The 15,479-nt window shown below is 39.2% G+C and overlaps 1 protein-coding gene across 7 annotated transcripts in view; it reads left to right on the top strand.

Annotated features, from left to right (window-relative positions):
- Positions 1–15,479, top strand: part of MAPK14 (mitogen-activated protein kinase 14) — a 73,011-nt gene that overhangs the window by 29,625 nt on the left and 27,907 nt on the right. For all 7 annotated transcript variants that reach the window (XR_005722754.1, XM_040249829.1, XM_040249828.1 and 4 more), the window contains exons 3-4: positions 2,968–3,026; positions 14,699–14,810. Coding sequence is in view for 6 of the 7 variants with exons in the window: in XM_040249829.1 (XP_040105763.1) it covers positions 2,968–3,026; positions 14,699–14,810 (171 nt within the window). In the remaining variant the exon portion in view is untranslated. The remainder of the gene's footprint in view (positions 1–2,967; positions 3,027–14,698; positions 14,811–15,479) is intronic.

The following is a 15,479-nucleotide window of genomic DNA, read 5'->3' as shown; positions in this document are numbered from 1 at the left end:
AACAGTTAGAACTGGACATGGAGCAATGGACTGGTTCACAACTGGGATAGGAGTACATCAAGGCTGTATATTGTCACCCTGCTTATTTAACTTATATGCAGAGTACATCATGTGAAATGCCAGGCTGGATGAATCACGAGCTGAAATCAAGATTGCCAGGAGAAATATCAACAACCTCAGATATGCAAATGATATACCACTCTAATGACACAAAACGAAGAGGAACTAAAGAGCCTCTTGATTAGGGTGAAAGAGGAGAGTGAAAAAGCTGGCTTAAAACTCAGCTTCCAAAAAAAACAAGATCATGGCATCTAGTCCCATCACTTCATGGCAAATAGTTGTGGAAAAGTGGAAACAATGTCAGATTTTATTTTCTTGGGCTCCAGAATCACTGCAGATGGTGACTGCAGCCATGAAATTAAAAGACACTTGCTCATTAGACAAACCTAGACAGCATATTAAAAAGCAGAGACATAACTTTGCAGACAAAGGTTTGTATCGTCAAAGCTATGATTTTTTCCTGTAGTCATGTAAGGGTGTGAGTCTAGTTGCTTTGTCTGACTCTTTTGCGACCCCATAGACTGCAGCCCATCAGGCTCCTCTGTCCGTGGGATTTCCTGGGCAAGAATCCTGGAGTAGGTTGCCATTTCCTTCTCCAGGGGATCTTCCTGACGCAGGAATCAAACCTGCATCTCCTGCATAGGAGGTTGGATTCTTTACCACTGAACCACCAGGAAAGCCCATGAGTGTGAGAGTTGGACCATAAAGAAGGCTGAGTATTGAACAATTGATGGTTTTAGTTGTTCTACGGTATGTGGGATTGTGCTGGATCAGGGATCAAACCCATGTTTCTGGCATTGGCAGGTGGATTCTTTATCACTGAGCCACCAGGGAAACCCGATTGAAAAACAATCGAGGACATGAGAATAGTCATATGTTAAGTGACAAGGCAGGGTATAAAATCATACATAGTATTACTCCAGTTTAATTTATGTACATCAGAAAAATTGAAGTATCTCAAAATATTAGTGTTAGTGATAATGGATAGTACTATTGTAGATAATTTTGGTTTTCTTATGTACAGTTGTCTAAATAAAAAGATGATTGATAACTATCCTTCCTTTGGAAAAAGATGCAAAGGCTTTCCAGGGCCTTTTTTTAGTTTGTTTCCCTTTTGGGTTCAGTCTGTAATTGAAATTAGTTTTAAAAATTGGTATTTGGTTGAATGGCATAACTTTCTGATGAGAAGGCTCTTTTTCATGATTATATTTTGAGTGTTAGTATATTTTACATTTAGAGCTGTTATTTAGCTTGGTTGGTTAGAGCAGCATGCTAAGGAGTCTGCAGTTACAGGTCAGTTTTCATGAAGGCCATTTAGCTTTTGTTTGTTTCACTTCCAGATACTCTTAAATCTTGCTGGGCATATTACAAATGAATTATGTGTCTTGCTTGCTTTCTTAGTGCCTAGCTTTGTAGAAATCAGTCTTCTGGGTTTCAGGAGGAACTGGGGAAGAGGGGTATGGTAAGTGTGGATTGAATGAGTGAAAGTCACTCAGTCATGTCCAGCTCTTTGTGACCCCATGGACTATATTGTCCATGGAGTTCTCCAGGCCAGAATACTGGAGGGGGTAGCCGTTCCCTTCTCCAGGGGATCTTCCCAACCCAGGGATCGAACCCAGGTCTCCTGCATTGCAGGCGGATTCTTTACCTGCTGAGCTACCAGGGAAGCCCAAGCATACTGGAGTGGGTAGCCTGTTCCTTCTCCAGCGGATTAATCAGCATAAATCCATGACCAGAAAAACTGCTCAAAGACAGTGGGTTACTGAGTCTTAAGTAGCTCTTTGTTTTCTCTTTGTGTAAAGTTAGCTTTTTTTTTTCCTTCCATTTTTATAGTCTGATCTAAATACCTGATACCAATAAAGGGAATTACCTTGGGACTTCCCTTGGTGGTCCAGTAGTTAATAATCTGCCTGCTGATACAGAGGACATGGGTTTCATCCCTGAGCAGGGAAGATTCCACATGCCGCGAGGCAACAACGCCCGTGCATCACAACTTCTGAGTTCTCAATCTGCAGCCTGCGAGCACAGCTGCTGCAGTCTGGGAGCTCGAGGGCTTCTTGTTGGTCTGCAACAGGAGAAACCACTGCAGGGAGAAGCCCAGGTACTGCCACGAAGAGTAGCCCCTGCTTGCTGCAACTGGAGAAAGCCCACCCACAGCAATGAAGACCCAGGGCAGCCACAGTAAATAAATTAATTTTTAAAATATATATTCATTTATTTGGCTGCATTGTGCCTTAGTTGAGGCAGGATCTTCACTGAGGCATGCGGGATCTTTTGCTGTGGCTCCAGGGCTCAGTTGCCCCACAGCACGTGGAATCTTAGTTCCCTAAGCAGGGAATGAACCCGAGTCCCCTGCATTGGAAGGCAGATTCTTAACTGCTGGACCATCAGGGAAGTCCCAATAAATAAATTAAAAAAAAAAAAAAAAAAGATCTTAAGAATGTTATAAGAATAGTACCAAGAATATACTGAGAGGACATATTGGGGCTTTAAAATGTCAGTTTTGAAGATTATATAGTAATTTTTATTAAATAATAATATTTTAGAAAAATGATACTCTAGCAACAGCTGTAAAAGCATAACTTTTTTCTGATAATCGTTAAATATTAGCGCATGTGTAAGTTGAGTCCTAGATCTTTTTGCTTCCTGATAAGCTAATGGCTATATGTGACTAAATTCTAAAGACATGAAGATTTTAATGGTTTATTATGAAAAGTGATGTTTGACAAGTAAGAAGCAAAAGCATAGTTTGGGGTAAAAATGAATTAGAGTCATTAAGTCTATGAGGATGTGACGTTACTGAACTAGGAGCAGGATTTAATAGGAATTATTTCCTATTAAAATAACTGAGGCCTGGTGGATAAGTTCAATATTTATTTACTGTTTGATTTCTATGTTTTATTACAGGTGATTGGTCTGTTGGATGTTTTCACACCTGCAAGGTCTCTGGAGGAATTCAATGATGTGTGAGTAAATCTTTTGTGTTTGCCTTTCTCAGCTAGAGTTTGAAGATTACCAGCCCATTTTTACTCCTGAACCACTTTACAGTATTAGATTTAGATTCTTTATTCCTGTCACCCAGCTCTTCTGGGGGATGGGGGATGGATACAGAAGAGTGTATTTGGGTGATATATATTCGTATTTTCATCATCTCAGGCACGTTGTGCCCTATTTGGAGAGACAGTGGTGGGTTCTGGCAAGAATTCCACGGTGAAGAGTATAGGGAGTTTTGAGCGTGATTTTTATTCTCAAATCGTCTGTCTTAGCTCTAAAAAGAACATGTTTACATCAGGAAATGTAGTGGAACCCCGTTCCATATGGTTTCTTCCATTTCTTTTACCCTATGGGAAATACATGCTGATCTTTGAGGCAGGGACAAGGGGCCAGCGTCGCGAGTTTAGACAGCTGATAGATAGTGCTGTTTGTCCCAGTTTTGTGACCATCTCTATTGTTTTAGCCTGGGACACCTGGAAAGCAGGGCCTGAGATTCTCAGGAACCAGTAGTCAGCATCTAGGGAGAATGAAACAGGGAGGGAGAGAAAGCTGCTATGAGGATACATTATTAAGTTGGTCACCGTTGTGGGCAGCTGGGATGAGAATTACCAAGGTCTTGTAGAAAGCTGTATGGAATGCAGCTCAGATGGGAGCATTTACTTCCTGGCTCCTGACTCCACTGGCAAGAGTGCCCTCACATGGGGCAGTAATGCTCTCACATGCCCAGGTTCCACATGTGTGAATGCACGATAGATTCTAGAAGGTATTGTGGGAGTTGCACCTGTGTGAGTTCTCTATTGTTCCTTTCCCGAAATCTGAATTAGCATACCTCCCTCTGGTCCCCAGTTCACAGATAGGCTATACCATAAGAGAGAAGGAACACCTTGAATTCAGAGTTACACATTTTGTCTTATTGAAATTTTGGTATTATTGGAAAGGATGACTGTTGTGAGAAATTGCAGATCCTGGCTGCCCTTCCACAGCCTCTGCTCTCTGTTGATGCCGAGGATGAACTTGACTCCACCCATCCGGAGTTCACTTTCTCCTTCCCTTATCCTAGGCCAAGTGCCCATTTCCCAGAGAGCAGGCTTGGCGGGTGGGGGAGACGTACTATGTTTGAGCTTGTGTGTTCTGTCTAATGAAAGGGGAAAAGAAATGTAGAATATTAAATAGAAAGAGAAGGAGGAAAGATAACAACAAATTTCCCACCACTTGAGGTTAGTTGGAATGTGATATCACTGAGAGTAGACGATGAGAAAAAAGGGGAATCTGGTCTAAGTGCAAGAACTCCCACCCACATTAACCTTGATCCTGCTGATGACAGTTTGAGACTCAAGCAAAGGAGGGGGAAAAAGGATAATAACTAAGAACATCTGTGCTTCCTGAGCCCTGCTTGACGTTACTATAAAGCCTCCTTACTGGATGCCCCCCAGGCAGGGGCACGTGTGTTGCAAGTTGTTGAGTCCTGCTGTAGACTGTGCTTGGAAAAGAGAATATTGCAGTGCTGCTTTTTTTTTTTTTTTTAACATTGATTAATTTTTACTTTTTTGAGGAACTAATTTTTTAGAGCAGCTTTAGCTTTACCACAAAATTGAGAGCTTTCCCCATTATCAACATCACTCAACAAGAATGATATATGTAAATATATATTTTTTTTTTACCAAGAATGAAGCTATTTGACACATCATAATTACCCAGAGTTCATAGTCTATTGTAGGAGTCACTGTTAGTATTGTACATTCTATGGATTTAGATAAATATATAATGTCATACCATTATAATATATTACAGTGTATTCTCACTGCCCTAGGAATGATGATTTTTTGTCTTCTACATGTGGGAAAATTGCTAAGATATTAATAATATACTTGGAAAACATTTGAGTCAGGATTGCGCTCTAGCTCAAAATGTTAGGTGTGATGAGGATTGATTTTTTAAGAAAGGAATTGATTTGTTGACCTGGGCTAATACTGTATTTGCCTCTCTCAGGCATATGAAATTGGATTATGACCCTGTTTTTCCTGTGTCAACAAGCATATAAGGCTTGTGTCTTTGAGAGGTTAAGTTTTATCCATTGTAGGGCCTGTTGGCTCTTTTATCCATTTGAAGGCCCATTGACCACAAGCATACCCATTGAACAGCAGTTGCATTTATTTCTTCATTCATTCGACAAATACCAAGCAGGAATCTATTCTTTCTACTTAATGGTAGCTAGGTTCTATTTACTTATTAATTTCCAGCTTCATTGAGATATAACTGACATACAACACTGTGTGATTTGGGTCATGATTCTTTATAAACAAGATCTTAGTTCACCTGTTGGGAGCGAATCTCAGTACTGTGTGTTGAATATTTGCTGAGCAGAGTGTTAGAACAGGGCTCAGGAAAATCAGAAACACTGGTCTTTTCCCTGATGAAATCAAAATCTTGTTAGGGGAAATAAGTTAAAGACACTTTTGGAACCAGTTTAAGAGTTGGCTATAAGACCTTGGACAAGTCACTTTGCCTCTTTGGGTCCCAGTTAATGTCTGTAAAAGGATGAAAATTGGGGTGGGTCACTTCTCAAGTGTTTTCAATCCCAGAGAATCTCTGAAAATATAATGATGAACCTAAAGGATATCTTTGGGAAATGTTTCATTGTTATCTTTTTATGGTGTATGTATCACCGAGAAAAAAATTAGTGCTTAAGACTGTGGTTATTTCAGTGTTTTCCAAAGTCATTTCGGAATTTGCACAAGAGGTCAAACATCTTCACTGACAGTTGCAGAGTGTGCAAATTTAAATACTTTTAGAAAACTGGCATAACCTAGGCTCAGTGTTATGCAACACAATACCTACACTTCCTAAACGCATTCAAATGCACATTAAAATAGCATAAACAAAGACCCAGTATTTTGGCCAAATCAGACTGAAGGCTCAAATGATTTTGCAGGCTGCCATGTTTAGAGCAGACAGTAATTTTGAACATGAATTTTCTGTGCTAATTAAGATCTCTATTTTGCATATTTATAGTTGGCTTTAAATCATGTGTTACGTGTATTTGTCCCTTTACATTTCAGTTAGCACTTTTCATTTATCATACACTTCAACTTTTTACTGAATTTTAAATTTCTTGTTAATTTAGGCACCCTGCATACTTTCATCTGTAAGACTATACTTTTGAGAAGGGAATAATAAATAGGTGGTGAGTTCTGATCGTTAGAAGGATGTTCAGTTACAGAATCTGATAGATAAACCTGGCGTTTGGAAAATGTGGAGTTAGAAGATGAGTCCACCAAGTTGTTCTTGACTGCCATGTGATGTGGTTGTACAGATTACAAAATTTTATAAGATATAGCTATTTTTAATGATTAGCTATCATTTGGACATTTCTGTTTGCTTCTTGGTGGTAATATTTGGAAGGAGGTGGCATGCATATGCCTTAGTGAAGTCACTCAGTTGTGTCCATCTCTTTATGAGCCCACAGACGGCAGCCCACCAGGCTCCCCCGTCCCTGGGATTCTCCAGGCAAGAATACTGGAGTGGGTTGCCATTTCCTTCTTCAGGGGATCTTCCTGACCCAGGGATCAAACCCCGGTCTCCCACATTGTAGCCAGACTCTTTACCGTCTGAGCCACAAGGGAAGCCCTGTATATGCCTTATGCATTCTGCAAATATTTACTTGCCAATAGAAATCCAGAATCTTGAAATAGCCAAGTCTTTGCATACTATTTTCTGCCATTTCCCCCCTTATTTTACAGCTTCCCATCCAGGGTTTGTTACTCCCCTTGTTACAGTTCCTTATCTCTCTTGGTGAAAAGAGGTGTGGAAGTGAGATTTTCGATTCTACTGTGATTTAGTAGAAGACCTATAACAGGGTCAGTCAGCAGCCATTGTTTTAGTGAAAGCCAATGGACAGATAATTACCTAGTTTATTTAACCTTCCACTAACTAAAAATGATTGTTCAACCACTAGGTGTAGCCTTTTATATCAGTGTAAAAGTTGCTGATTATACTGAATAGGTAAAGGACATTTCTAGATTTATATTTAAGTATTCATTCTCTGGAGAATGTAGCAAATAAAATAGACGTGATCCTTGATGATAGATTGAGACTCTTGTTAATTGGAGAAAAGAGCAATTTAAATGACCAGACAAAATAGAGGGTGGTAATTCTGGAAGATCTTGTGTGAGTTTTGCTCCCGTACACTCTCTGACCTCGTCCGGTACTTTCCCCACTCACTCTCTCCATTCCAGCCGCTCTGGCTTCTCTGTTCTTCCCTGAGTACAGACACCCATGTTCTCAGTAGGACCTTTGCCCGGGTTTCTAGTGTTGACTTGAAACACTCTCTCCATATATCCACATGACTGGCTCCTTCATTTCCTTCAAGACTCTCTGAAAGGTCATTTCATCAGAAGCTTTCTTCCCCCTCACCATCCTTGCTGAAATACTACACTGTCGGGGCCTACTCCTTATGCTAGTTTGTTCTTAGCAAATGTTATCATCATGTGTTTGTTATTCTCTGTCTTCTCCCTCTAGCTTGTAAGCTCTATTATTAGAGCAGGGAGTTTATTTTCTTTCTAGTTGAGTCTTTAGTAGTTACAAATTTTCAGAAGTTGAGAGAGATCAACTGAACTATTTAACACCACGAATAAAATTGTACATATCTTAATTCTTTTTGGCTCTATTTCTAACTACATTTTTATTGATCTGGAGCTCTATTATTTGGATGTTTGCTGATCCTTCTTGAATAGATAGGATGTCAAAACTAAAGGCCTTTAGTTGCATATTGTCTCAATAATAAGATGAAGCATAAATGCTTACCTACAATAACTTAAAGGACAAAGTCAAATTGGCCAAATTGTACCCTGTCATAGCAGTGTACAGGGTTTTAAGTGATCTCAGACCATGAGAGAACCTTAGTGGAGGAAAACCTTTAAAGAAGGTAAGAACTGTATTTGAAGAAACAGATGAGTAAGGATTGTGTGTAGAGCTTGAAATATATTCCAGATAGTCAAAGAAGGAAATGTATAAATTATACAGAAAAAAGAGATTTCTGTGAAATGGAGACAATTAAAGGAGTAGATAACTCTTAATTTTTACTTTGTACTTGGATAAACATTGTGTTACTAAATTCTGATTTTTGTATGTGTATGTACGTGTGTAGCAGAGGAGAGTTGTTTTCCTAATTTGACTAATTGTCATTGTCTGCTTGGAAATAGGGCTTTCCTCCATCACTGAAAGAAATTCCTAGCCCAGTGGCTTGAACTGACAGAAATACTTATTCTTTGAAAATAGGTTGCGTGCTCAAGATAGGTAATACAGGAACAGAAGCAATCTGGGAGAAAGATGAATGAGTTATCTGTATTGACAGTTATATTTGAAATTTATATCCTTACCAGAGAAGTCTGCTAAAATGAGCATAGAGAGTTGGTAGAGCATGTAGGTGTTGTCACAGACTCACCTTTGAAATCTAAACAGATTATGCATTCTTTAAGAAAATACTGTTTCATTTTTGTCTGATACAATCAGTAAGATGCCCTCTTTTTCTCAGATTAGCTGTTGTAAAAAGGTAAAGCAGCTTCAAGGTCTGGCTTTTAGTTTGAGACCCTCAAGAAAACTTTCCCTAATTAATTGCTTCATAATCCTGGGTTGTAGCCCTCCCCTGTGTGTTCTCCGGCTCCTTGATGCCCCCCTTTATAGCTCTAATCATGCTCTATTACATGTGTATATATGCCATACTCCCATCTAAATTCTGTATCTTTTCTGCTGTTGTACTCCCAGTGCTCGACAATAAGGATTTGTTGGTGGAGCGGTTGAATGAATGAATAACCTTGTGCTTTCTAGTTTATGACTCGTTGGCAATCTAGTTGTCTGAATGCATGCCCAGTGCATTCTCTTTTGACTAACTTTTTTGTTTTATCCTGGAATATAGACCATACGGTAACATTTTGAGTCTGGTTGGTTTGTTGTAGGTAATGTAGGGGGCACCTTTCAGTAATCTCCATTTCAAATGAGGAGAGTAGTTTGTTGTGAAATAAACTGGCTAAGCTGCCTACCTGGCTGCTGGTGCTTTTATCCCTTACATTAGAACAGTCTGGTCTGTTTACCAGATAAGATCTTTGGCATGAGTATCTCAATAAGATATGCCCTTGCTTGGTTTTACTAGTAATGCTGTATGAGTTGTTCTGGGTCATTCAATTCAGTGGTAATTGAGTGCCTGGTATCTGCTAGACAGTGTTTTTAGGTACTTTAGATACTACACAAACAAAAAAGAGCCCTGTCCTCCTTGAACATTGTACAGATAGATAGCAGTAAACAGTGAGCATGTAAAAGAGGAAATTAGATAGCATTTAGCAGGCCATAATGCTATGGACAAGAAGAAAAGTAGAACAGGGAAGAGGAATTATTGGGCATGTGAGGGCAGGGGGAGAGATACAATTTTAAAAGGGATGGTAAGGATAGACCTCATTGAGAAGGTGAATTTTAAGGAAAAATTTGAAGAAGTACAAAAATTAGACTTGTATATATGCGGGAGAAGAGCATTCCAGGCAGAGGGAAGAGCCAGTGCAAAGGTCCTGAGGCAGAGGGCTGCATGCTGCATTGGAGCTGCAGTAAGGGGACCTGCATGGCTGGAGTAAGGAGGCCACTGCGGAGCTAAGTGAGAGCAGCGGAGAGAAGCAGACAGATTATTGGGAACAAGATCCTGGCTCGTGTATGGGTTTATCTGCTGCTGAAAGGAAGTTTGTCTTTAAGTGAAAGAGAAGCCTTTTGAGAAGGGTGAGATGATCTACTTTTCATTTTTATAGAATCACTCTATCTGCTGTTTTCATCCAAGAATCATTGGATGTATTTCAGAAGCATGTCATTACAAAATGTCAATCCTTGTGATTATTTTAAACACTTTGTTTTGATATGGATATGCTTCTTTCCCTTTCTGATAATTTCTTTGTCAAATAGGGCTGACAGAAGTAGAAATGCCAAACTATGGATTTTTTTCTACATAGGTTCTTTCTGATTGTATCATGCTTTAAAGGCGGGGGAGTGGAGGCAGTAGGGTAGGAGTCTTGACAGTTGTGTGTTTTCCAAGAAGCGATTAGTAAACGAAGGTCTGAAAGGAGTGCTGTTTAGAGTCCTGGAAACCACGTATTGTAGAGTTCTGCCTTTTTGTTGTTACAGTACCTTTTACTTTGAGAAATGATCATTTATGCTTTTCATAGTTTAAAGGAGACTATCTTCCCAAGAAAAGTGGCAAGCAGAATTTGTATCATCGGGCTGTGAAATCATATTTTCAGCCTTCAGCCTGATAAAGTCCTACTTACTTAATTCCTTTTTATTTATTTATTTATTTATTTTTTGTGACAGAATGATTTTTATTTTCTTATATGTGCTCATCTCTTGCTGCTACTGCTAAGTCACATCAGTCGTGTTCAACTCTGTGCGACCCCATAGATGGCGGCCCACCAGGCTCCCATCCCTGGGATTCTCCAGGCAAGAGTACTGGAGTGGGTTGCCATTTCCTTCTCCACTTAATTCCTTTTTAAATGTGGGGGAACTAGATAGCTCTCCACCTGTTGGTTGGATTTAATTATTGGAAATGAATGAACACCAGCGGGGCTTCCCAGGTGGCGCTTGCCACCAGTGCAGGAGATGTAAGAGACACAGATTTGATCCCTGGGTTGGGAAGATCCCCTGAAGGAAAGCATGGCAACCCACTCCAGCGTTCTGCGTGGAAAATCCCACAGAGGAGCCTGGTGGGCTACAATTCATAGGGTCGCAAAGGGTCAGACATGACTGAAGCCACTTAGCACGTATGCATGCATGAACACCAACAACAATAGGCACATCTTGACTAAAATGTAATTAAATTTGCTTCCCAGGACTAATAGTGTAGAAATTATGTGGCATCTATTAATGCTCCGTTGGGATTGACTTATTTAAAATGTGCCTACGTACATTTTCATCGCACTCCCTCGTTCACTACTTTTAAAAGTTGACGTGTCTTCCATAAGCATTCAGTAACTTTTCATGACGCTTGCTTTTATCCACTGTTGCAAAATTTATTTCAAAAACCTTACTATATGTGATGAGGTGGAATTTGACAATTGGTTGTCTTGGATTGGTCTTCTGGGCTTTGTGGAAACAACATGTAGTGATTAGGTTAGTTCCTGCCAGACAAGTCTGCCACGAATAATGTGGTTCAGTTGGTTTGACTGGAGCCTAGCAGCAGTGTTTGACAATTATTACTGTATAGACTGATTAACCTTATGTACTTACATAATGTCTTGACAGTCTCTCGCTGTCTGGAAATTTTAGTGATAAAATGGATGCGGTCTCTGATGGAAGGGCATTTAAAGGGAATTACATAGTGGTGGAATATTCCAACCAAAAGCATACTCTCTCTCAGGCTGTGCAGTCAGTGGTCTTCTGACTGTATAGAATTTCTTGAGTTGTTGGTAACTATTTAAACACAATACTTAGACTTAAAATTACTATGATTGCTTTGGTAATACTGCTTAACACCTTTCTGAACTGGCACCGCCATTATAGACTTAAGATCTTTAGGTTTTTATTTCAAGGCAAATTAAGATAAATTCTAGTTAGAATCACACAGACCAGCATTTCTTCTGTTTACCTTTTCTCCTCAAAAATACAATATTTTTGAAAGTTGAAAGAATAACCCTCTCGCTATTCAATGTCATAAAATGTAATTATTTGCAAAACAGTCTTATAAAACAAAAGTTGGATTCCCTTTTCCTTAACCTGAGTCTTGCAAATTTTTAAAATTGGTATTATGGATATGGCAACTATTATTCCAGATTTTCTGCAGGAAGTCTTGTTTCCACGGTTGTTAACCAGTTTTTCACAGTGTTCTCATATTTGCTGGATTGTGTATCAATTTGGGATTAAAAATACAGTGATCGATTAGGATGGAATATTGCAATATTTGTAAAAAATCATTCTCTTGACTAAAATTCTGTGTCATCTAGAAGAACTTGAAGGCTGTATGGGCTGTGATTTAAGATCGTGGTCTTTGAAATCAGACAGTTTTGGATTCAGCCCCTGACATGACCACTCTTTTAACCTTGAACAGATAATATATACTTGTTTTGTCTGTGTTTCCTCCTTTGCAAAATGGCAATACTAATAAAACTTACAGAGTTGTTGGGAAGAGTGTATGAGACACAGGCATAATAAATAGTGGTTGGCATAGAATAAGCACTAATGCCTTTGGTTATGTTATGTTGAGCTTGGAACATCTCTTAAGTCAGAACAACCTTGATGAAAACATTTCAAAACATCCAGCATAGTTTAAATGACATTTAGAGTTATCTTTCCTCAAGGCAATATAAACAAACATGCAAGTTTTAAAAATATGAAGTGCTGGACTGTGGTCCAGTGGTTAAGAATCCACCTTGCAGTGCAGGGGACATGGGTTCGATCCCTGGTCCGGAAGATTCCACATGCCACGGAACAGCTAAGCTTGTGCACCACAACTACTAAGCCTGTGCTCTGGGGCCGTGTTCTGCAAGAGAAGCCGCCACAGTGAGAAGCCTGCACACCGCAACTAAAGAGGGTAGGCCTCCTTGCTGCAGCGAGAGAAAGCCCAGGCACAGCAGCAAAGATCCAGTGCAGCCAAAAATACAATAAATAATTAATTAAGAATCTTTAAATAAAATATATATATATGAAGTGCTAAAATCTTACTTAAGGTTACACCTATGCTAAGTCCTATTGCTCTTTATGAAATTGTGAACTGACCATAATAGCCAAAGTAATAAATATAGTGGGGTGTGTGTGAAGACAGGTCATACACATATATAGCCATGTAAGACATTAATAGTATATTTAAATTGCTGGCTTGGTTTCTTTTCTTCCAAATTTATCAAAAATAAAAATGGAATTTGCTGGCGATCCAGTGGTTAGGACTCCATGCTTGCATTACCAAGGCCCTGAGTTCAGTCCTTGGCTGGGGAACTAAGATCCCCATAAGCCATGTGGTGGCCTAAAACAAACAGACAAAAAAACATGTTTAAAAAAATAGTAACTGAAAAGAAATGAAATCAGCCTCTTTTTTAGTAGCTCAGCTGATATACATTCTGCCTCAGGAATGGGTAATGATTCTTCTAGTAGATAAAACCTAACTGAATTTTTAAAATTTCCACTTGTTTAGTACTAACTGTGGTTTTTATGTTCCCATAGTGTGATACACTAATGAGTGGGTAGGGCATCTAGAATATCTGTGGTAAACCTGTTGGGCTTGAATGTGATCATTCCCTAATCCTGTGATGTGAGGACAGGATAAAAAATACCCAGCGCCGCACCTGTGAGAAGTTCTAGAATGCCTGACTGACTTGTAGATAAAATATTTCATTAAAGTAAGTGCAGGAATATTGACAGTGGCCAGCATCCTTTTTCCAGTCATTCCTAAAAAAGAAGGAGAGTTATAATTTGAAAATTTAAAGATAATTTTTATTTTTTTTAACCAAAGTGTAGTTGATTTACAATGTTGTGTTAGTTTCTGGTATATAGCAAAGTGATTCAGATATATATAGTAGTTTGTATCTGCTAATCCAAAAATTCCTAATTTATCCCTCCCCCCTGCCTTTGGTAATCATAAGTTTGTTTTCTATGTCTGTGAGTCTGTTTCTGTTTTGTAAATAAGTTTATTTGAAAATATTCCTATTTTAGACCCTGAAATATGAACTGGAAAATGTAACAGTGGGTTTAAAAATATGGCCGTGCATTTAGTTATAGTGTACATTTTTCATGCAATAATATCATTTTTAAGAAAACTGATGCAAACACTTATGTCATTCTTTTTTTTTTTTTACACGTATGTCATTCTAATCTCCATCTTTTCTTTTTTTCTTTAGTAATTATTTTTACTTTTGGTTGCACTGGGTGTTTGTTGCTACACTAGGACTTTCTCTACTTGTGGTGAGCAGGTGCTGTTCTTCGTTGTGGTACACAGGCTTCTCGTTGTAGTGGCTTCTCTTGCTGTGGAGCACAGGCTCTAGGCTTGCAGGCTCTGGTAGTTACGGCTCACAGGCTTTAGTTGCCCAGAGTATGTGGGATCTTCCTGGGCCACGGATCCAACCCGTGTCCCCTGCATCAGCAGGCAGATTTTCATCCACTCTACCACCACAGAAAGTGTGAAAGTGTTAGTCATTCAGTCATTTCTGACTCTTTGTGATCCTATGGACAGTAGCCCGCCAGGCTCCTCTGTCCATAGTATTCTCCAGATAAGAATACTGGAGTAGGTTATCATGCCGTTTTGCCATGCCCTTCCCCAGGGGATCTTCCCAATCCAGGGATCAAACCCAGGTCTCCTGCATTGCAGGCAGATTCTTTACCAACTGAGCCACCAGAGAAGCCGCCACCCCACCACCACCACCACCACGGAAGCCCCTGCTTTTTTTTTTTCTCTTGTCTTTAGAGAACCTAGGAAAAGATGGCAAGTTGGAACAAGTATAAACATTTTTAGAAAAATACGACAGGCAGTAAAGTTAGAACAGTGATATTGAAAATGAGCCCCCCATCAATAGTTACTAAGCTTTTAGCTGTCACCGTGGTACTTATTGAGTGGACTTCTGATAGTCTTATGAAGATCAGAGCTTTCTTAAGGTTCTGGATTGTTGTGTAACTCTCCATTAATTTTTAGGTACCTGGTGACCCATCTCATGGGGGCAGATCTGAACAACATCGTGAAATGTCAGAAGCTTACAGATGACCACGTTCAGTTTCTTATCTACCAGATTCTCAGAGGTCTCAAGGTACAGACTAATAATTTTCAGAAATGAATTCTCCCTCTTTCCCTTCTATTTAGGGCTTAAGAGAAAACAAACAAGACTTTTCTTACGGGTGATTTCAAATAAAATAATCACAAGTACAATCATAGTATAATGAACCCCTGTGTTTACTCAGCAACCACAATTACCAACATACAGCTAATCTTATTCCTTTCTTATTCCCCTAAACTCTGGATTATTTTAAGGCAAGTCTAGACCTCATATTGTTCCACCCCCTTGATACTTCTATATAGGCATGTCTGAGAGTTAAGGTCTCTTCATTATTACATCTAAACAATAATAATAATTTCTCGATTATTACATCTAAACAATAATAATAATTTCTTGATGTAATCTGATATCTGTTGAGTATCATGTTGAAACTTTGAAAATATGCTCGAAGGGGTTAATTTGGGGGTCAAAAGAGGGGGAAATATCCTCAAAGGGGTTATCTGCCCCTGTGGAAGGGGCAGATAAACAATGTTTTTAAATTAAACCAGCTTTGATATTTAGCAGCTTTGAGTCCTTATTGTGCTCTAGAGCACCCACCAGAAAATAGGTGAAAGCTATATTTTACTCATACTGCAGCTCTATGAATAGAGTTGATGGTATAGAAATCATAGTTATGGTCAGAGTATAGACTACTGAGAATTA

Source organism: Oryx dammah, unplaced genomic scaffold (assembly GCF_014754425.2).
Source record: "Oryx dammah isolate SB20612 unplaced genomic scaffold, SCBI_Odam_1.1 HiC_scaffold_11, whole genome shotgun sequence".
NCBI classification, from domain to species: domain Eukaryota; kingdom Metazoa; phylum Chordata; class Mammalia; order Artiodactyla; family Bovidae; genus Oryx; species Oryx dammah.
Note: the sequence above shows the minus strand (reverse complement) of the source record. Positions and strands in the feature narration are given on the sequence as shown.